The sequence below is a fragment of the Aythya ferina genome (assembly GCF_964211825.1).
Source record: "Aythya ferina genome assembly, chromosome: 3".
NCBI classification, from domain to species: domain Eukaryota; kingdom Metazoa; phylum Chordata; class Aves; order Anseriformes; family Anatidae; genus Aythya; species Aythya ferina.
Genome location: NC_140298.1, coordinates 118,314,689 through 118,338,331, shown reverse-complemented (window position 1 = coordinate 118,338,331; position 23,643 = coordinate 118,314,689). Strand labels below are relative to the sequence as shown.

At 45.3% G+C, this 23,643-nt stretch overlaps 1 protein-coding gene across 1 annotated transcript in view; it reads right to left on the bottom strand.

Annotated features, from left to right (window-relative positions):
• ELP3 (elongator acetyltransferase complex subunit 3) overlaps positions 1-23,643 on the bottom strand; it is an 81,730-nt gene that overhangs the window by 48,698 nt on the left and 9,389 nt on the right. Inside the window, exons 8-9 of the mRNA XM_084513971.1 lie at positions 5,557-5,718; positions 2,109-2,235 (exon numbers count right to left, since the gene is read on the bottom strand). Coding sequence (XP_084370097.1) covers positions 2,109-2,235; positions 5,557-5,718 — 289 coding nt within the window. The remainder of the gene's footprint in view (positions 1-2,108; positions 2,236-5,556; positions 5,719-23,643) is intronic.

Below are 23,643 nucleotides of genomic sequence, written 5' to 3'. Positions count from 1 at the left end.
CCGCTTCAAATTTCTGAACTCATTAACGAGGTGTCACTTGAGCTGGCCACCCCATTGCCCTCTCCATATTCTTGAATCCCACTCCTAAGCTATCAACTGGTTTTCTTTTTCCATTGCTTTGCATTTCTCTTGCCCTCCAGCCACTCTTTTGGCCGATTCCAACCCCTCACACCAAAATTCTGATCTGGTCTTACCCCTTCCTTTTCTAAGATCAATGATTTCTTATTCAATAACATGCAAGTTCCTTCCTGCCATGTTTCAGAGCAGGCACACCATCAACTCTGATGCCCTCCCACCTCCTAAAGCTGAGACTTCTCTTGTAAAGGTATTCTAGATAAGCTGACCTTCTCTACTCTGCTTTCTCCTCTTACTTTTCTAGGCTAACCTCTATTTTCCCAGCTTTCTTTTAACCTCCCCCTTGCAATTCCAGCCTTTTCACCATATTCTTCTCCCTTCTTCCCGAGGACTTTGCCTTCTGCATCTTCTATTCCTGCAACAATTGTCAGTAATAAACAATTGTCGGTAATAAATGGAGAAAATCCAGCAGGGCACTGCCCTTCCCCTGACAAGCAGGGGAGCCCTGCAGCCTGCACACACCGCAGGCAGCTGAGCATCACTTGAAGTAAAGCAGTGCTGGAAAAGTACTTCCAGAGTGCTCGTGCACTGAAAGAGAAGCAACTCCAGATCCTACCGTGGGAAAGCCTTAGCCATTTGTCACGGATAAGCAGCACAGAATAAGAATCATTAAATAAAATAATCCTTTCTATAGAAGCTCGAAATTCTGCCTTAAATAATTCCTCCCTCTTCGGTTTTACATCTTGCAAATGCTCGAGCTTACTGTGTCCCCTCTGCTGGGTCTCATCCAAGGATAGCTCTTTAAATCTTTCAGTCGGTATTGCTGTTCTTCCACCATAAATCCTCCCCAGCCCGATACTACTCCAAGTAATGACAGGCCCATAAAGAACCCCGAACTACAGCTGCAACTTCACTAGGTATTGAGTCGGGTTTTGCCATACCCCGCAGCACAAGTAATTATAGGCAAACACAGCTAATTTGATGTCCACTCCTACCCTTTATCTCCTCTAGCATTATAAGAAAATAATCCAGGAGCAACAGAGACTGGGGGATGAATTTTGAGTTGAATTCACTTTCAGTTGTCACTGACTTCATCCTCACTTTTCTGTGCATGGTCTAATCACTTTGTCCCAGCTTTCTCACGTTGTCACATGAACATAATATTTACTAAGTGCCATCTATGCTTATGATGTGCTCGAGGAATCTGCACAAAACTGCTTCAGAACTGCCTCCGTGTGCTGTACAGCCGCATTCTGGATTGCTTCTTTCTAAAAGTGTCTGTCTGCAGCACACCAGGAAAAAACATTGGTTCCTGCCTGAACTTCTGATCAATACCTTCTGTTGCATTGATAGTTTTTTAGTGCCAGAAAGCACCTAGTCTGACCTTGCAGAGAAATATACCTATGGTTCCTACATCGTGACTGCAAATTTCTGAACTATTTTAAAAAGAAAACCCACTTGGACTTTAAAATAATGAGATCATGAAAAAAAAAATCTACCGCATTATCAGGTAAAGTGGTTAATTCCCTACGATGTTTACCATTTGCTCTTTATTTCTCATTTCAATTTCTCTAGAAATAATTTCATATTTTCTTCCACATCATTGATACAGCTATTGAGCAGCGCTGAGCCAAGAACAGAGATGCTATATAATACACCTATACACTCTACTTTGCAATTAATTACCTTCGAGATGGTATGCTTCAAACTTTGAAACATGCACTATTGTAAAGCCAAGGCAAGAAAACCATCTTGGAAAAAAGTAAGAGCCCTAGTTAGCATTGGAAGAGCTATATTCCACCGAGACCTGAGTGACTCAGTCTTTCATGAGGCAAGGATATAATTTTCTGGATGAAGTAGTTCAACAAATCTTTCTTACCCTCCACCTTCAAAAATGAATGTTAAATTGTTTGTCCTTAAGAAATAATTCCGGCCCAGATCCTAACTAATAGCTGAGCTAAGAAAAGGAGACAGAACGAGATGGAACAGCTGGAAGGAACCAGAAACTCCTGGTGAGCCTCAGCCATACTCACAACAAACTGGTCCGTGTCCCTTTCGAGCCCCATGTTTGGTAAGTCGGGCATCATGTGCGCCACCACTTTGAAGCCAGCATCCTTGGCTAGGTGAAACGACTCGCACACAGCCTTCACGGTGTGACCTCTGGGAAGAGAAAAGGAGAGATTTAGAGCCCCAGACACTCAGGATAGGCAACCCAGGTCACACAGAAAAAAAAAAAAAAAAAACACATTTAGGTATATTTAACTCAGATAATTTTCCAGGAAACGAGCAGGGTTGTGTTTTATTATCAGTTTATCACCATTCAAGACTTGAAATGTGGCTGCTAGTAAGGTAAACTAAGCCAGTGGCTAACAGGAGTCAGGTTTGCTGCTTCTGCAGCAGGTGAGCCACCCCAAGAGTACAGCTTTCCAAACCCCAGCCTGAGAAACTTCCAAAAGCTGCTGAAATACTGTTTGTAAAGGAGATGTCACAGCACAAGCTAGGAGACATGGCACTGAAGACTCTGTATAATCAAAATAAACTATGGCCAGAAACAAAAGCAACAGAAAAGGAGAAGGATGGGGGCTACGTAGAACCAGCTAGTTAGAAAATCATCCTTGCAAAAGGCTTGCTGAACTCTCAAGTGCTCCCTTCAGAGCAAAAGGAACAATTCTCAGGTTCTGAGGTGTCAAACCTCCAAGACACAGACCAAATTGGGACTCAGGAAGGATTTGATGTTCTTCCCAGCCATCAAACCACACCAACTCAGGCTTGCTCTGCGGGAGCTTGCAGAGAGTGGGAGCCTGCAGGGCTGCAGGGGCAAAGGCTGAATCACACCTCCCTCATCAGCCTCGAGCAAACCTCTCCATCCTCCACGCTTCGGGAGCCTTCCTCTGCCTCCGCAGCAGCCACCTCTCTGACTGTGAGCAGCTCCGGGGAGGTGCCCATCACACGGGATCAGTCTCCCCACCAAGTCCTCGCTGTTGCTGTCTCCCAGCTGCGAGGGTTTTCCTGGTGCTGGCTGACACTTGCAGCCGTTTCTGCCCCGTCAGCATCCGCCGCCGCCTTCCCATCGCGCTCGCCCACCACTTCACCCTGCCTCTTGGAATTCCTTGCCAACAGATCCGCTCAGCAGGGCGGCTCTTCCTCTCCTCGAGAGGCTTCTGGATGAAAAATTGATGCCATCTGGGCATCTCCACAAACGCCTGCCTTCTGCCGAGACCCGATGTTAGCCAAACAAACAGCCACTTCCCTTTTCTTAAGGACCTTTCCCTCTCTCTCCACTGGTAGATTCTGCCTCTGTTAAACCCCCACCTGTATTTTTACAACTATAGTTTTATTAATGATTTTTTTTTCCAGAAGTATTATGGTGTTTTTCTGAGACTGTTCAAGGACAGTATTACTCAAGACCTTGAGTAGCCGGAGGGGAGTAAATGGGAGACTTGCTTCATAAATAAAAATTATTTTCTTATTAGAAGTGGAATCTGAGCTGCATCAATAACTTGATTATTTGATGCCTAGATCTGTTCTTGAATATTTTTCTGCCTCACAGCCACCCAAAGCACTCAAAACCCTCACTAATGACTTATGGAACATAATAGAAAGTAATTTCCAAACAGTTAGCCTAATTGGTTGTAATCTGACATTTTGCTACAAGCAAAATATTAAAAGTTTAAAGCCAAACACATCCCCCACAAAGCAGGAGAACAGAAGCAAAATGAGGTCATTTCAGAAGAAAAAGAAAACTTGAATCACTCTTCTCGAAAACTATATTCCACTTCTTTGTTCGGAAATGTTGGAGTGGGGCACATGAACCAAGAGCCTGCGCTGTCTCTGCTGTGAGAGCCCGCAGCAAAGCCTTTTAGGAATTCTGCAAGCAGCTTTGAGCATGTCAAAAACCTTCAAAAATACAATTCCACACAGGGCTAGTTCTGAGTGAAACAGTCAGTAATACACTACTTCATTCTTCTTCTGATTCATCAGCAGGAAATCAAGGGTTCATTAGCAAATTCACAAGCCAGAAGTGACATGCGGCTCTGAATGATTTATGGCACCAGCTCTGATCTCACACACAAACCGCAGGAAACCCGAAGACGACTGCAGCGAGAGCTAAGTGGAGCTTTACAGTTCCACTTCAGGGTAGGGCACCTTTGAAAAGGAACTTGTAAAAAAAAAAAAAAAAAAAAGATTTTAAAAGCCGAAAAGAAATGATTTGTTAAATTCACAATGTGGCAGAAGTAACCATTGGAGAATACAACTAGCCGAAAAGTAAGATCTAGCTCAGGATGGATCTTTTCCTTTGGAAAGCTCTGACATCTAGAGGAGGAAAAATATCACCTATCAATGTGATCTGTCTGCTTGTGGACTACTCAATAAATGGCTTTTCCAGTGCAGTAGCCTGCCTGTTTCATAGTAGTGACGTCCTGAGCTTCCACGCGCAAGCAAAACTACAGCTCAACCCACAGGAAGAAACTCATTTGGGATTCTTCCTTTAAGCCTCTAAAAGAAAATGTCCAACATTTTCAGTTTTGCACTACTGCCTTTAAGGTAGGTATTAACAAAAATGCGTTTTGCTTATTGAACCATACTGCTTCTGCCATTATCTATGATTACGGTTATTAAATGTCTGTGGTCGGTGACTGGAATATGTAATAAGAACGACGGCAAGTTGTACAAACGTCAGATGTGAACAAATGATCAGGAGAAGAATCACTTCTCTCAAAATATCATCAGAATTATCAGGGAAAAAAAAAAAAAAGTGAAATACAATGAAAGAAAAAGATTAGCTTTCCTGCCTGCAAGGGATGGGATGAACAATGTATTGCACACTCTCCTACGTAGGACAGCTGTGCTTTTGGCCACAGGTCCAAGATGACAAGGAATAAATCACAGGCTTCTTCTGAACCTATTTTGCCACCCGGAGACGTGTTGTAACCACAGAGTGACTGGGGTTAATCCATCAACAGGTGCTGTTTCTGTGCCTCACCCCCTGTACTTGCCATCGTCCTCTCTCCTCTCCCGTGCTCAGCGGAGTAAGGTGTGTGGTGCAGAGAGCAGGCTGTTTGCTGGCACAGAGCCTCCCATAGATTACGCTGCACTGTATCTGCTCCAGACTAAAGATTGTGAATTATGTAGGATGAGAATTACAAGTTCTCTCCGGGCACATTCTCCACTTCACAATAATGCATTTATTTATGAAGCAACAGCAACAACAAAAGGAGAGAAATGTACAATGCAGGAAAAGATCCCGAGTTTATAATATCACAAATAACTCCATTTTGTTGTAACACGGTCTACACAACCCCACAACAAATTCCATGAAGCCGCTGCAGTTTATTACTCTTTCTTAACAGACATATGGCCACACGAGCGAGGCAACGAGCCAAATGCTTCAATATTTGATCTTAAATGGGTGTTCAAACAGAGCTGCTGTTCTGAAACATTTCAAAAACCATCCCATGTGCATCGAATGTCTCTCCTCACCTGTTGGTGTCCCTGGCCACGTCCTCGTAGACGCTCTGCACGCCGATCTCCAGCCTCGTGCAGCCGTAGGACAGCATGTCACTGAGATGCCGCTTCAGGCAGTAATCGGGCCGGGTCTCTATTGTTATCCCGATGCATTTTGTCAGGCTTCGTTCCGAGTACCTGCAACAAAAAGCATCCTCTGTCAAAAGCGTGAAGCTGTCGCAGGTGACCTGAGAAGTTTCCGGCGTCTTCCTTCTTTGTGGTCTCCACCAGAATTAAAATTTGGGTTAAAAAAACGAAGATCCCAAGCAGCCAGGGGGATCTGGCTGCTGTGTTACTCCAACATGTGCCTGAAACACACAAATATACGTGGTAGGAAAGGGCTGGGGTTTGCTGTGCACAAGAGCTGACCATGCTACAGCCTTGCAGGGCAGTTTTAAACATCGTCAGCTCGGTAGATGCTCGCAGAAGAGAGTGAGCCTTCAATATACTCAGCATCACCCCAGCAAAAGGGGAAGTCTGAGTAGGAGATGAGAACTGGGTTTGCTTTTGGGGATGGAGCAAGGATGGTCTGAGCACTCGTTCCCACTTAGAACCACAGAGGATCTCACGTCAGGGGGATTTTGGTACAGTCGGGACATTTTTGTTCAATTCCTACGGCACACTGATAGACCTCAGGGATTAGGACGAGAGCCAGCCATGCTCTGAAAACATCCAAGCCATGAAAAACTACACAAATCATCGCCTTTCTGAGCCAGTCGCAGGCTCTCAGCTTCATTGAGTCTACGCTGAAACAGAACTCACTGGTAGCCTTTTTCCCTCCTCACCCCCATTTATCACTGGACGTCTACCAGAGACTTAATTGTTCCAGCCAGCGTAAAAATCCTCTGCTGATGACAAATGGTAAGTTATTGACCTACGAGGGAGTAAAACAAAAGAAAAAGGAATCCAAAGCTGCCTTGAACCAAAGTTCACAACAGGAAACCATAAATCAAGACGAACTCCTACACCACCAGCAGAGACGATATTCATTTCCATTTAGGAACCATTTCACCTGCCTCCCCCCTCCAGTAGCCACCTCTCCTGCAGAATGTGGTGGTTGTGTAAGAGGACTGCAGCGCAGGGCAGGAGATTTACAGCAAGAAGAATGAAACTTCCTCTTCTGAAGCCATCTGAAACTGCGGAGGTAACCTGGAGAGTTCCCAAAGTGTGATGTGGGCAGGATTAACGGCTACCCTCCGAGAAGAGCATCGCTCTCTTTAATGCTCCCCGATGATGGAGATCTCGGTATTCATATTAAATGTTGCTGAAAAGAGGACACCTTGAGTAAGAGAGAGACGTTACGCCGATACCTGCAAGAGCATTGCACACCAAAAGCCACCAGGATGACTAACTTCAGCTCTTTATTAGGTATTTTGTAAGGATTCATCACCTGAGTTCTGGCACACTGGATGCTGGAGACTTCTGAGTCAAATGAAAGCTCCGGAGAGTCTAATTTTTAGCATGGCAGAGGTCCAATTTGACCAAAAAAGAATTAAAAGAAAGCAAAAAAGACAGGTAGATTCAGACTCATGGGCAAAAATTCCATTCAAACTGATACAGCATGGGATATTGGGGGGGTAGACTATAATGGCTGTCAAAATAAGCATCTTTTTTAAAAAAAAAAACAAAAACAACAACATAAAACATTTCAGAGTTTGTGGCTCACTGATCTGACAGACTAACAGAACAATTGTTTATCGTGCCAAGCAAAGACACTGCCAATGTGCGATTCATTAACATCAGCCTAAAAATATGCTCACTTTTAAAAGACGCCGTGTTTTGCACGAATTAAAACGGGAAATTTCAGCTAAGGGGAAAAAAAAAAAAATAAGTCACCGGATAACTCAACCATCGTGCCAGAGGGGACGTGCTTGTATTAAGCACCTGCAATCATGGCTGGAAATACAGAGGGGAGACAAAAGTAATTATATTTCCCCCCCTGGAGCAAATTGATAGCTGAGTTATAAAATGCTGAATCTAACGAACGCCGGCAGACCCCAAAACTGTAATACCTACTGAGGGCACCGACAGGGCTTCAGTATGGTGCCAGGGCTGGTAAAATTCTCTTGTCCAACTCAATCTGGAAGAGATGTGTGTCTTAACTATGTTTTATTGCGGTGGTAAGACATAGCACAGCCTCACACTTGGCTTTATTTACATAAAAGCTAGAATTGAGTGGTCCACGTTTAATTAAGCCTACAAACTTCCTTCAACTAACTGGGAAAGAGAAAGAAGCATGTGATCATCAGCCATCCACTGAAGGCACTTCTGGCAAGACGTTTTTATCATTTCCTGAGTAGAAGAGAAAAACTTTGACTTTTCTTCTCCCTTTTCGTGACTTTTGAACTTGAAACGCTCGTTTGGATATTCATCATTTTTTCCATTTGCAAAAAGAGCGGCTCTATTCCGCTTGAAATGCAATCCTAAAACTAAGGGAAGGCACAAATGGTAAGATCACAAATTAAGAAGGCAAACAGAGAGCACCAGGAGTGGACATCGATTAAAATCTTTACGAGATTTATGTAACCTGGCATTGTATGGAAGGAGCAATCAATCAGTACCCATAAAAACTACAGCTATTATTATTTTGCAGCATACAGCTACATTACACGACTAAGATTATTTTTTTTTCATTTTTAGAAGATGAAATCTGCCAGTATTTAACTTTTAAGCTCACCGTTTCCCTATACATGGCCAGCACCTCCACTGCCGGCCAGGCTGTCACAGAAAGGATCAACGGTGAGCTACAAAAGAGAGCTCAGGGGCCTGAAAAAGGCAGAAAATACTATTTAGAAGGTTATCTACTACATGTTGGATTTACATTGAGACAGAGACTGATTTTTTTTTTTAAATCAGAATGGCAGTATTTCTTATTTCAAAACACTGTCAGGATATGAGACAAATGTTTACCAGACAACAGAGAAAAAGAAATGACGAACTGATACATACTTGACTAATACTTTACTTACTTTTTGAGTGGAGAAAGCTTTTTTTTTTTAAAGTATATCTTTGAAATCTAATCCTGATTTGTGGACCTCAAGTTGTATTTTTTTAGTTTTTTATTATTAAGCAATGATTTCTGTACTAATTTGCAGTGGATTAGCTATTTCAAGACTGACTTTGCTTATTGCCTACCTCTTCCTGGGTCTTTCACCATGGAGCTGCCTGCCTCCTCCAGCAGCAGACCCACGCTGGTCCTTCGTTGCTGCCAAGGTACCTATGGAAGTGAAGTCTTTCTTGTTGCTCTACAATCCCTTGGAGTTTCAGCTCCAGCTCAGCTTTCCTCATGTCCCCCCTGCCTGCTTGTATCCCTCCTGGGTACCCCATAATCCCATACAGAAACCCCCCAAATTAATCGTGCTCCACCATACTGCAGGTATCAGGGTGTCAGACAACATTGCAGGAGTTTTGTACATCGTTCATTAGCTGCAAGGATTAAACCATACTTTTTTTTTTTGCCTTTTCTCAGGACTATCTCAATTTTTTAAGCATTCTTCTTGTTGCCTTTGATATCAAAAACAGCCACAGAACTTTGCAGACACACCAGTACTAAATCCAGATGGAATATGATTTGCCTATTCCTATCCAATTTTCCACTATTTATACAGTCAAGGGTAATTTGGCTGCTGAATCATACCGAAAGCTCATGATAATGTGACTTAACTCCTTAATCTTTTCTAGAGATTTCGCTGCTTCTCGGAATAGAATCCTGCACCATTCCTAGAAAAACAGCTTTATTTTTCCCCATAACAAAGCCCCCAACTTGCTCGTATACAACATACTATGGAATATAGATGAATCCCTTCTTTGCCCATCTCCGATACTGATAGCATCTGCCAACCCTCAGAAATTACTATTTTAACACAAATATTAACCACGAGGCCCAGAGGCAAAAACAACAGAATCCTATTAGAAACCATTCAGGTCAATGACAATAATTTTCTGCAATGTCTGTTTTGAAAATCAATGTAATGAGTGACATGTTGTTCTAGTCTCTATTTGAACGTCAAAATATCTCACTCAAGCCAAATCTCCTGGAGAAGTTTAAGCACGTTGCGCTCAACTTTTCCAAAACCCCGTAAGCTCGCTAACAGGATCCAGTAACTTATCATGATAATGGAAATGATGGATTTGACTTTCCTTAATCTTTAAAAATAACAGACTTCTAGCCACATATCCTGCAGGAATGGCACGCTAGCCAAGGCACACATTAAGAGGGAACAGACGCTATCCAAGCAGGCAGACAGGCTGAAAGCAGATAGCTGTCGCTCTGAAAAGAGTGACTGCAGGATATTTGGTCACAAGAGGTTAAGATGACCTTGCTGATGACTAAGGAAACAAAACTATTATTAACCGAAGACCAAGAGTAAAACACAGAAAGTCCTGAAAAATGAGACGAGCTCAATAAGCTGAAAATTGCACCCAGGATGGTCTTGTATGTACACGTCGACCAGGTCTGCAGGTTCATTCTGGTGTTAATGTTTGTGATCTGGATTTCTTCCAGAATCTGAGGGTGGAAATGGATTTTATCTTCTCGAGCAACAACAGACACCTTACGGAATTTCACCTCTTTCCATGAAACAGTCTTGGTGCTCCACCTTCAAGCTTTTCTTTGGCTTTTGAAGTCACGTTGGAATGTCCTGGAGGCACCTTTTGGGGGGCTGTTGGGTTGGTGAGTGGCTCTGCATCCCTCCCTTCCTTCCCTACAGACAGGTACGCCTAAAAACTTCTTGGTTTTTATCTGCAGTACAGCAGTGCTGAGGAATCCTAAATAAGAATCCCAAATCTGTCACGCTCTAAGAACAATCAGAAATCAAGATAAGTACACAGCACAAGATGACAGTGGGGCAAATTTAATAACAGACTAACCACAGAGATGAATTACACAAATGAAAGAGATGCTAAGCCACACAAATGAAGCAAATGAGATCCAAACAAACCTTACGATTAGCACAGACATAGCTAGTATAAAGTCAGTTTTCTGCATGATTACAGAACAGTCTGAACCAAGATGGGGCACCAGAAAGACTATTAATTTTAATCATTGGAAATAATTGAGTGAATTTGCAGAGAAAGCCGGTACATAAAACAGACCTTCAAATCAGAATCTGCCTCTTAAATAAGAAGGGATTTTAGATCAAAAAAAAAGCACCTCTCTCTCCAGCAGACACAGCAGTTTCACATAGGCTTGCAGGTCCTTTCTCATGTAGAGAAAAAACAGATGGCACATAAGAAAACCTCCTTTAACAAAGCCTCTGCTCTCTCTCATTTCAACTCTGGTCTAGAGACAAAAGCCTCATCAGCTCAGGGACTCGAAAATCAAAGAATCAATTACTTACAAGCCATCCTACAGCAGCACTCAAACTCCTTGGCTGGGATCGGCGGCAGGATGCCAGGCCATGCAAGAAGACTTGCCTCGTCCCAGGAAGCTCAGAAAAGAAAAGGTGTAAGAATCAAGCGAGTTAACACAGCGTGGTCACCGCATGCCTTCAAACCATTCATCTGCTTTACAGATTTCGAAGTAGACTACATAAAGAGGAGGTAAACAGAAGCGAATGAGCAGAAAAAAGACACAAAGAGCAGCAGAAACTGTTCAAGGGCAGCACCAAAGAGAAACAATCACCAAGAGCAAGACGTTTTTAGGTGTACCTGCCTATAGGGAAGGAAGGGAGGAATGCGGAGCAACTCATCCAGCCCAACAGTCCCCCAGAAGATGCTTCCAGGACATTTCAATGTCACTTCAAAAGCCAGATAAAACCTTACGGTGGAGTAAATCCTGATGTTGCTCATATTTCTTGATCAGCATTGATGCTCATGCATTGCCCAGCAGCAGTGATTTCCACCCAACACGGTGCTCTGAACTCTTACACATCCCAACTGGCAGTCCCAGCTCGGCTGGAAGGGGAAAACGATGAGCACTGCTGCTCATCTCCCCTCAGCCTGCTCCAAGCAAAATTAAATACGAAATCCTGCCCCAGGAGAGGTGCTCAGAGCCTGGTGGAAAGAGGAAAGCGTTGGAGGGCTGGGTGGGAAATGAAGAATTTTAATCAGGGACCAAAGGAGCCCTCAGCAGAAGGCTGCTGGCCTCCACGTTTAGCTTGGAGCAACAACGGCTGCGAATGTCCAGCATTTCAGGTAAGTCTGACGTCTTGCCCCCCAAAAAAAACACTTCTCATGCCCTTGAATTTAAGGAGCATCGCCCAAAAGGAACCCTAAACCACAGGTGTGCGAGGCAGACGATGAAGTCTACGCATACAAAATCATGCCAGAAGTCACAGCCTGGCTTTCTGGAGAAGAACCTGCTGATAATAAAGCACACCAGCACCTTCTGCACCAAATCCTCACCTGTTTCATAAACAGCCTCCTTTGTCCTGATCCCTACGAGCTGTCCTTTATTACCACGCCGCTCTCTGAGACGCAGCTAGCACTAATTAATTCAACAGCTACAATTTCCTGCTAGTAAACAGAACAGGTGGCATCTTACTCACCAGACGGGGTTCAAAAGTTGCATTTTTGATGATTGCCCAGAGCAGATCTTTCTGAAAGCTCAAATGCCAGTTATTTGCCTTTCTGCAGCTCCCTTTTTATTACAACATTGCAGAGTTTTCTTTATCACCGCTACCGTGTGACAGACCGCTTTGGTTTCTTAACAGCATCGGGTCCCCAAGGCTCAGCTCTCAGGTACTGAAATCTTACATTTACCTAAAATACAGTAATTTCTGGGGTGAAATATAACTTCCCAATTTTGAGAAAGTAACAGTATTTATCCCTGCTAAAAGATAAGTGAGAACAAATCTTTCTTTTCCCCCCGAAATGCCACTAACAGTTCACTCATACGTAAACACGCTCCCTCCTGCTGGGCAACCCGTGCGAAATCCAGGATAGGGTCTGCGTTTAAAATAGCATCTGTTCCGAAGCAAAAAACCCTAGAACTTACTGGTTTGCTCTCTTTCTTAATTTGTTTACCAAGTTGCAACCACAATGAATGGATCTGACATCAGAAAACCCTCGGAAGAAAAAGCTCAGCACGAGCAGAGGCAGCGCAGCCACGTTAAGGCATTGCAGACCCACCCCGAGCAGGGCTGTTTGCACGGAGTAATTAACTGCCTGGCTCTAACGAAGGGGAGGGAATGGTATTAGCTCTGAGGGAAGGGCAGGGGGGTTGCGTGGTTTATTTTTGTACCATTCACAGCTTTCACGGAGCACCAGTGCGTGAAGGAGCTCCGGGCAGGGAGGCTGGAACAAAGGATCTCCGTCCGGGCAGGGAGGCTGGAGGGAAGGACCTCATCCAGGCACGAAGGTTGGGGTGAAGGATGTCCATTTGGGCACGGAAACTGGAGAAAAGGAGCTCCATTTGGGCCTGGAGGCTGGAGAAAAGGACCTCCACTTGGGCAGAGAGGCTGGAGGGTGGCCAGAGGCTCCCTGCAGCTCGTGAGAGCTGCCCTTCTCTTGCAATGCTGGCTTCACGCACACACAATTCTTTCAAAAGCCGCCCCGTGTCCTCAGAGGGCACACGAGCAAAGCCTGGAAGGTTTTTCTTACCTCAGGAGGTAAAAAAAAAAAAGGACACAGAACAGGAACCCCGGTAGATCCTTCTAACATTGGTGGATGATTTTGTAAGCAAGCTCCCATCCATCACGTTGGAGGCAACAGCAAGAGAGATAATGCTTGTTTGATTTTTTTTTTCCCTGCAACAAGTTATTAGCAAGCTGTAACTGAAAATACCAGGATGAATAAGCATATGCTAGAGTGAAATGTTTCAAACAAGAAAAATAGCAGATGCACGGCTCTACCCAGAGCCAAGCTGCAACCTCTGCTTTACCTCTCTCAAAGCTGAAGCTTTATGGGGAAAAAAAAACACTGAAATAAGCCTTAAATGGGAAGGAGAGTGCTCATCTCCTCCTCCCTTGTGCTAGCTCTGCCTTTCTTAAACCTGGCCATGGTCTTCTTGCTTCTCAGGATTTTATAGAGCCTCTATGATATCACTCTACGATGTTTTCCCCAGTTTTCAGTGTCATTTTCCTCCCTCCCTCCCTCATTTTTCAAACAAGCTGAACACAGCTCAAGCTGTGAAGACATTGCCGAACGATGCAGCAGCACAACAACATTTCCCATTCCGCTCCCTTCATTACGATCCCTCACACTGAGCTGCTCTTGTAACTAAAACCGAGCATCGAGGCTGGGTTTCTCCCCGTTACCTACTACAACTTCCAAATTCTGCTTCTGGGTGCCATCGGGCAACTCGGAGCTCACTGTCCTGTAGGGAAATAAGGAGAACTTTTTATTTTCACCCACCTTGCTCTTCCTCTGCACTGATTTTCCCCTGGCCCCTCGCCACCCACCCACTCAGCATGGTGAAGGACTTCTACAGATCTCTGCTGGCAGCTCATTGCTACTGCTCCACATAAGCCAGCACCACAGTAAATGGTGTCAGCAACCCTCTTCAGACTATTTAAGCATCCCTCTACCAGATTCCAACACAGTTTCCTCGGGGGCACCGCTAATGACTTCCCTCTGTTGTGAAAATTGATGAGCTGTTCCCTCTCCCAACTTCTTGCAGTCCTTAATGCATGCAAGACTTTTAATCTTATCCCATAATTTTTTAGGATGCTTTGGTGGAAGAGCTCGCTTTTGGATATCCAGGTAGTGTCACCCATTTGTCAGATGTTTCAAAGGTACCCATTACAGCCTAGAAGTTTTGCTGGGCCAGAGGAAAGGAGCCCATCTGCCCCAAGATGAAAATTTTCACCAGGAAAACAAGAACCTCTCTCTCATTCTGCGTAAGGAGGAGGTGGTTTGCTGTTTTAGCAAATGAAGACAACAAAAAATGTTACCCTAATAAAGACACCGAGGTCCAACACATCAGGGTATTTACCAAGAGCTAACCACAACTTTTTCCAAGGTGCTGGAAAAAAGAAAATATGTAATTTGCTTGTAAAATGTCCACTTCTTAAGCCCATACCCCATCTATCAGATGAGGAGTGTACGTAATTCCCTTCACTATGAGCCAGATAATTTAAATTTCAGACTAATATATAAATGCCAGTAAAAAAAATCACATATATCATATATATGGCAGATGTAACTAGTCCAACAAGCCATGCTGATCATTCCAGCTTGGATTTCAGCAGCCAAGACAGGGAGTTCAATGAGCCACAGGTGGATCAAACCACAGGTGGGCTACCTGTGCACTCAGCCAGCTATTCCCAAACTCCCCTCCTTGCTTCCAGGATGCTAGCACGGCCTTTACGCCTCCTTTGATTACCACTAACAGCATTTGAAAATGAAAAGCAAAGCAAAGAAACCTTGAATCCTGAAGGACTGAAGACAGTCTGCAAAGAGGAGCTATGAATGACAAGATTCAGATAACCAGAAGCTTGAAGGCATTATGAAGATCTGGGCTCGCTACAGGGTAAGATTTCCTGTGCCAGCAGCTCCTGTTCTATTTGAAGAAAATAGTTTACAAGTAATAAGAAACCTTCCCATGCTACCCAAATCACGTGGTTATCTTCTGAAGTGAGAAAAATGCCCACACGTGAGGGTCACCAAGCCCCGTGTTGGTCAATTTTACCTTTTTGGCATCCTTCCACCAAGCAATATATAATCAAAAAAGCAGTGGATTTTAGTCCAATTTTAACTGTCCCTTACGTGGATTCCGGCACAATTTTATTTGACCGTTAGTTCAATTCCACCTCCGCCAGGCAATCGATCCCAGCTGTTCCCACAGGACAGGTTTTACTCCACGTCCCTTTCCCTTTCCACCCCAGCGTACTGAAGTCGACACAAGGAGCAAGAAACGACGTCGGAGCAGGGACACCGAAGAGCCAGCACCTCGTCTGCCCACCGCACGCAGCCCAAAGAGCAAAACCTGCACGAGGAGGCGCCCAAGATGTGCCCTTGGCTCCTCGCATCCTTGCGGTGCAATTTAGTTGAGGGAAACTTGCAAGAACAACAATTTCCATGCCTGTCACCCGATCGATCCGACCAACAATCAAGTCATAATTATACAGGCAGTTTACCATGGAATAGTCAATACACGGTTGCAGACACGGGCTAAAAAGGGACTGGGGAGAAAAATGCTTAGGTCTAAAATTAAGGAAGAAATGACGTGACAGCCTCTTTTATTAAATCTAAGCCGGAGCCGAAGCTTTTCTCGCTGCAGTTGATGAGAAAGGCTGCGCTAGGTGAGACTTAGATGTATTAAAAAAAAATCTAGTTCCAATTTCAGTTCTGATATTGACTCACTGTGGCCTAGGGAAAGTTGCATATTCTTAGTAACAACCACTTCCTCGCTGTTATTGAGGAAAATAACCACTTCTGGTGCTGCGCAGACGTCTGACAGCTAAATGCCCTAAAAGCTCTCGTTGCATAAAGACAGTGTCCAGCGAAGACCTTGCTTTGTAGTTCCTGCCTCTAGCCTATTAGAGGAAATTCATCTCGCCCCCACCTGATGCTCCTCTGAAAACATTTAGCTGGAGGACGGAAAACAGCTTGATTGCTACTTGGAGGAAGCAAAGAGATCGTCCCAATAAAATGATAAGCAGAGCTAATAAAAAGCAGTCATCAGCCAAAACTGCCAGCGAAAAGCTCTGCTTTATCTTGCCAAACTAACTCCCTCGTATGTAAAGCACCAATATGATCTCTCAGAAGAGTGCTACACAACCCCTACACGCATTTGTTCTCTCTCAGCTTGTAAAAGGCCAGGTTTGGGAAGGCACTTGCTGCGATGGGCTACGAGACCTGTTGGTGACACTTCCCAGGCTCCATTTGTCACCGTCGTGGCTCCAACGCAGCGCAAGGTGCCAAGAGCTCCTGGTCTTTTAAGGAGCGATCGAGCTCCACGCTTTGGAGAAGTAATTCAGCTCTGAGCTGCTGGATTCCTCCCACGGCTCCTCCTCCCTGCAAAGGGAGGACTGAGAGGATAAAACTGGCTTGCACTGAGAGGATAAAACAAGGGAAAGGAGTGTGCAAGATAAGGTGAAGAAGGGTGACCGCTCGTCTTAGGTGGCTTGGGACAGGAGGAGGAAAAAAAGAGAAGACGTGGGGAGGAGAAGGGAGCAGGATCCACCACTGGAACAAGTAGGAAGGTCTTGCAAAAAGCTTTTCTGCCTCAAAAACTGGCTCAAGTCAGTTGATATTGAAGCACCAGGGGTGCTTCCCACCAACTTTACAAACCCAACAACCCCGAGCAGCGCACAGCCTGGCCTGGAAGGCAAACCAGGCGAAAGTCTTGCAGGCGATCCCATAAATCCAGGCCAAAATCAGGCTGCCCGGACACCCCCAGCTGCCAGATCCTCGTTTTTGGGTACTTGCCTTTGCAAAGTGCTGGGCCACAAGGAGGCTCAGAGTCCCACAGCACATCAGCTGCAAACACATCCCAGGAAGGCATTATTTCAACAGCAACCAGCCCGTGCTCTGCTCAGCGCTGCGTTCACAAAACCGCCCCAGGAAAACCACTTCTTGACATCTTTCCGTAAGGGGATGAAAATTAAACCTGCCATTTTTCCTGCATGCATCCTGCACCGCCGTTTTACTAGCAAATGACTTTTCTTTTAAGGGAATTTAGTGCTGTCGAAAGGCAGCGGCTCTCAGCTTACAATATCAATGAGGCAAGCACAGCACAGCTGAGGGAACTATAAACTGCAGCTCGCTATTTTACCAGCACATTTTAATTCGGGCTGGAAAGCAATCTCTGCTGAAAAGAAGGAGAAAAGGTAGTGCAAGTTGCACGTTACCTCTCCAGGGCATGGGAGCATCAGTTTGGGATTGGTTTTGAGTTCGGCTCCAGGCAGCAGAAGCCCAAGCTAGACCCAAGAGATGCTCACCACCTCGCGCCCTTACGGAGCTCCAAAGCAAGTCTGATCCCCGTCACACCTGGAAAACTGGAACGTGACAGCACCCGAGGCAACGCTTCTGTAACACCCAGGAAGGTGTGATGCTGCCTGTGCTAGGGAGGCCCTAGGAAACGAAGCCAGAAAGCTTATTTAGCACACGATGCACCTTTGTGACATTACCTTCGGATCAGCAGCGTGACTTGAGCCAGAACTGTGTAACAGAGACCAAGTTCCTGCACATGCAGGTGCCCAAGCTGTGAATCAAGCTTGGTTTCCAGCCCCCAGTCCCATCTGACCACTGGGATCCCATCCTAGCATTAACATTTTAGCGCAGGTCACCGGAGAACTTGTTATGCTTGCCAAATTACACCCGCGCAGCGGCGAAGCAGCAAAAATGAGAAAAGTATTCCCTTTGGCAGGTGTTCAGTGGTAATTTGCTGAAAACGTACAAAAAAAAAAAAAAAAAAAAAAAAAAAAAGCACTGAAATTCATTATTTAGCTCTGACAATGTCATGACCGCTAGGGCCGTCGTCCTTTCCACCCAGGCAGGAGAAATGCAGATCAAAAGCATTCACAACCGGGTTTCCATTAGGTGTAGCTCGTACGCCTGCTATGAATGAACGCTGCCACCTCCCAAACCTGTGCCAAAAATATTTTTGGTACCGCCGTCTACCTTAGAAAACCCCAAGTCACCTAACGCCAGGTGTCCTGGTGCACGTGGGCAGAAACCTGTGGGCACGGATTCCTCAATCTTCCTTCCCCAGCCAGCGCTCGGTCACAAACCTGAATTATTTTACATCCAAATGAAAACGCTGCGGAAATACTGAACAGGACAGATAACAGGATAGGCAATCACTTTCCGTAGCTACGGGAGGAAAAAGATAAACAGCTACTCCTAACGAGATTAGAATACAATCTGATGGAACGACTTTCACTTTGGCATCTTCCACATAACACACCTCAGCAGCTAGAAGTTGGGTCCTGCTGTAGAAAATCAGCAATGCAAAAGTAACAGGATACCGACAAAGGGCAGCTGACTTTGGGGTAATTTTCCTCAAATTCTGCCAGCAGGGAAGATGTTATCCATATTGAAGGCATTTAGGGGTAAACACTGAAAAAAAAAAAAGGTTTTAATGGCAAATGCTGCTTCTGCACCATTGGAGAGCTGCGTGGAAAGCTGGGAACAAAGAAAATCTGCCCGCCCCTCCAGAACATTAGGAACCAGCCTCCAAATCTCCGGGAATAAAAGGAAATTTAGGCAGAATGTCTGTCGCAAACGATCTGGCACTAAAACAACAGCCAGTTATCTCCTGCCTGGCACAGAAAAATCACTGCCCAGTCAGATGCCCTGAGGGATTTGACAGACAAGCTCTGATGGATACAAGCCACAGTAATTTGCTGTGCTGCTGCCTCCTGCTATTCGCTTCCCTCTCCGCCAGAAGCTGCTGCCTGCTCGGGGGGAGGGCTGCGGATGGGGAAAAGTGCCCAAAACCCCCTTGGAAAAGGAGTTTAAGCTGGCAATTATGGTGTTTTGTGAGAGTTTACCTGTCACGGCACCTGCTCATTACGGCAAGGCGAGAGGTGAGGTGTGACTATCACATTTTTGGCAATTTGTTGCGGGGCAGCCAAAGTAGCAGCAGATCCTCTCAACTCCCTCCAGATGATGTTCATTCACCACGGGGTGAGCGCGGGCGGCTGAAGGGTGGCCAAGTGTGTTTAGCTGCCGGTTTTGGAAGCGCTAACCTCAAGCGGAGGGGTCAAGGTAGATGGAGGAGAGCTGTAACCTCCCCAAATCGCTCCTGCATGAATCACTGGAGCCAGTGAGTCAAAGCCCTCAGTCATCTTCTGCCGGAGTCACAACTCGTACTGGGAAAGCACAATTAAGATACATTAGTGTAACGAGCAGCATATATCAGCTGAGCCACCTGGACAGCAGGAGAGCATCTTCTTCACCCGCACTAACCCCGTGGGGAAGGACGTGTGCCGAAATCTCTCCTCTTACGATTCCTGGTAAAGCAGAATTTCCCCCAAAGTGCTGTTTGCATCTCGCTGGCCCGAGGTGAGCTGCAGCAGCACGGGAGCAACACGCTCGGGTGTCACCCTGTGTCACTTCACCTCGTCTGCGTCCCGAGAGGGACCCAGAGGAGACGGGCTCAGCCTGGTAAAACTGCAGCAGTGAGACAAGAGAAAGCTGCAGAAACCTGCACCTGACAAGGCTCCTCGAGTCCTGAGAACGAGAAATTCGAACAGACTTTGACAGAGTGGCCTTTTACAGACAGGTTTATTCGTCACTACTGAAAAGCAAAGCGAGGAGTTGCTCGGAGGCAGCCAGCCTGCACGATCGCTGTTTCTTGTAGAGAAATTGCAGCTCCTATTAGAAGAATTACCGAGACACCAGCCCTAATGTGGGGATTGGAGAAAAGACTATAGGGAGCTTTCCAGAAAACACATCATCTGATAACCAAACAAAACACATTCTTCATGGGCTGTCCCAGAGCTGGTGCATTCAAGTGACTTCCAGCTGGGTTTTAAAATGCATCAGGAGCTCCACACATCAAACCAAGTGCTGCTGAAACCACCACAGCTTGTTTTCTTTTATTTTTTTCCCCCTCAGATGGGCTAATGGGTCTTAAACTAGGCACACAATAACCCGGCCCCAAACAACAACTTTTTAAAACCTGTGCCCTCTCTTTCAGAGGAGGCTGTTCAAGTAGCTGGATCCATCTGCTCACAGCTCGCCAAAAGGTCAGTGTGGCTTTTGGGACACCTACAGGAAATTTCCTCGTTGGTAACAAAAACATTTGCGGCAGAGGGAAGTGCTGCTGCCTGCTCACCAGCCCAGCTGAGAGGGAAAACACAAAAGGACGCTTGGCAAAAGCAGCCCACGACAAGGCTGGGCTGAAAGGCGCTCCCACGGTGCTGGCCAACGCTAGGAGCTGAGAATCAGAGAATTTCTCCAATAGGAATCCAGCACAGCCAAAAGTTTTGCAAGTTCTGGATGCCAGTGGCTGATGCCCACGGAAAACGAGCTTTGGGTAATGGACCTAAAAGGGATGGTGTCTGCTGTAAACCCAAACTGCTACAGAAATACCAGGTAGACGAGGTGCTCAAATTGCAGACCATGAGACCCCAGCGGTTTTATTCTCTTCTCCCCTTGTCGTTCAGAACGCGGTGACACGACCGACCATCGGAATAAACCCCATGTGATAAAATTTTACAAATATTCCCTGTGTTATTTTTAAATATTCTGAGAAAAGGCAAGCCTGAAGGTGCAGTCCAAGGAGCTCCCGGGTGCGTAGACTCAGGAGACCTCTCTGACACTTGCCTTTCTGAACACAGGCGAGTTCTCGTGGGGCCTCGATCACTAATTAAAAGTCAGCTCCTGGCTCGGAGAACGAGGTGCTCAGCCCTTGGGTTATGTGGTGAGTCACTGCTGCAGTTAAATATGCCCAGCACCTCCAATGACTCACGGGTCAGGTGAGAGGAGCAAAATGATGGGGAGAAGTCACTTTGATTTGCATGTGTATTTCACACCTTCTCGGTTCATGTTTGCCTTGTCCTCACTAAAGAGCAAAGGCAGCCGCAATTAGTGGTCAAGTCAACGCTTTGACTGGATGGGAACAACTCCCAGAGGAAGCTGCATTTCTGTAGCGACCAAAAAATATCTGGTTTACAGCATTTCTTTAGCAGGAACTACAACTCCCCTCGTGAAGAAGGCAAGCTTATCACCAAGTCCACAACCTCGTGCTGACAGACATCCAGAAACGCACTGAAATCTCCTAAGTGGTGTTCTTGGCACATAGAAATTAGAACTTCTTGGTCTTGTCACACACGCTCTGCAAAACAAAAATCCCCTCTGGCTCTGCTATTCTTTGCTCATTCGTCAGCCAACTTCTTTCTCAAGCATACCAAAGCGCCTCCAGCAAAGCCTTCTGTCTGAATAGTCTAAGAAGTGTTTATTACCTCAATAGGAAGGTGCTGCAGAAATATTAAGCAGCAGCAACACTTTCTGGGGGAAGTTGCTTCCTTCCTCCACTTGCAGCAGTTACCACGAAAGCCTAGGAGTTGCTCTGTTTATCTTTTCTAAATTGCATTTTTGGTTGACCGGTTCCTGTGCATAAATAGGGTCACTCCTGCTCTCATGCTTTATTTAGGCATCATTTAAAAAAAAATCTGAACCCACTTCAAGTGCATTCATTCATAAATGATCTTCCTAGTGCTGTGTAAGTACAGATATGAAGGGAGATCTTCACACCTCCCAAGTTAGCTGCCCTGATTTACCTAGAAACAGTTTAAAGCAGCAGTCTAGCTTAGATGCTCTGAGCCATCCCGTGAAGATCCTGCTCTCTCCGCTGACCATAAAGACACGGTTTCAGGTTTATTTCTTCCACAGCAGCTGGCTGGAGCAGCATCCCACCTTCCTGTGGCAAACTGCTCCAGTCCTATGTCACTTCTGCCATCCAGGCACTGCTGGCTGTGCAGCTGTGTGATCCACCACGTGGCCAGACTGACCGTAAGACCCTAAATCTCTAAACAAGCCAGGTGCCAATTCAGATCAGCAGCAGCAGTCCAAGGGCCAACAGAGTTTGAGGATGTTACTCCTTCGGTCAGACTTGCAGTGCTGGCTTTGTGAGGAACAGTAGAGACCTCTGAGGCAGGCCACAGTCATAGGATGAACCTTCACAGGGTCACATCCCGCTTACCTGATGAACTGGGACCAGAAGCTACAGTGGTTGAGATGGTCAAGATGAAGAAAAAGTCCAGATTATGTCAAGAGGAGGAGCCCTCTGATGCTGCGTGATTTAGACAGTAAAGGTCAGCTTACCTCTGCCACTGGAAAGACAGCATCAGACATGGAACTGGAGCTCAAGTTTAGGATAAAGAAATGGCTGGACTAAGGGGGGAAATGCTGGGTTCACAGTTAGGTGGACTGAAGCCTTTACAGATAGATGCTGCACCGGTTTAATCAAAGGACTTGCACAGAAAGGCTTCAAAGAAAAGTATCCTGGCTGAAGGTCCTTTTCCTGAAGAAAGGGATCACTGTACAAGATCTAAAGTTAACTAATCATTTTCATGAGAAAGAAAACTCTCAAAGCTGCCACGGTTCCATTAAAAACAAGGGGTGAGAGAGACCAGATCCCAGGTTACAGCCAAATGCAGTACAATATAAAACAAAATAAAACAGTACAACACAAAACAAAATACCATCAATATCCCCCACGTAGCATGGCTTCTGTTAATGGAAGTAATGAGGGAGAAAAGCTGAGTCCTCAAATACAAAGAGAAGCACGCAAAGTTGAATTTATTCCTTCCAAGTGTCATTGACCATCTCTAAACAGCACTGCAGTGACACAGTACAACAGCTCTATGCAAGCAGCATAAAAAGTAAAAAGGTCTGATTCATCTCGAACACAATTTTCTTGCCTCTGGAATATTTAGAAAATGCAACATGAATAACTCCCACATACTTCCATTTACCAAGCATTTAACATGAATTTTATGTTAAAAATACGTATCGCTTTATTTATCTGCTGGAAAAAAAAACACATTATTTAAAAAAAAAAAACACATGCGGGTTTTCTCACACTGCTCCATTTGTGTGCTTGCAAGGCAGCACACTGACTTCAGCCACTTCGTTTTCGCATGCTCTTAAAATTACTTGGTGACACAGTCTGTGTCGTAATTAGTTTCCTCGGTAATCTGCAGAGCCAAGGACAGACTACTCGAAAAGCAATTTTGTCTCCAGTAAAATTAGCAAGGCACCCGCAGCAGAAGACGCTGAACAGCCACGTCCTGAAGCACCTGACGCCCAAACGAGCGCGGCACCAAATTGAGCAGAAACCTGCAAACTCCACCCTTCTTCCAGAACGAGCTGGGTGTCCTTACGTGCTCACAAGCGGCGTGCTAGAGCAAAAGAAAAGCAATTTTTTTTTCCTGCAACTTGTTAGCTGGTTTATTGCCTTGATTGTTGCTCGTGCAAAGAGCAGCACTGCACTTTTTGTCTGGTCTTCGAATGACAAGGGGAAGAAAAAAAAAGAAAAAAGAGAGTAGAAGCGTTTGCTGCCCTCCAGAGGAAAACCAAATGAAATTACAGCTTTAAAATATGATGGTGGACATGAAGCTAGACAAGGGCTGGTCCTAACCAGCTTTAAAACTGCTTTCTTTAGTGGATGACAGTGGGATCAAGGAAAATCCACTGCACTGAACTATGACAACAAGGTGACAAACT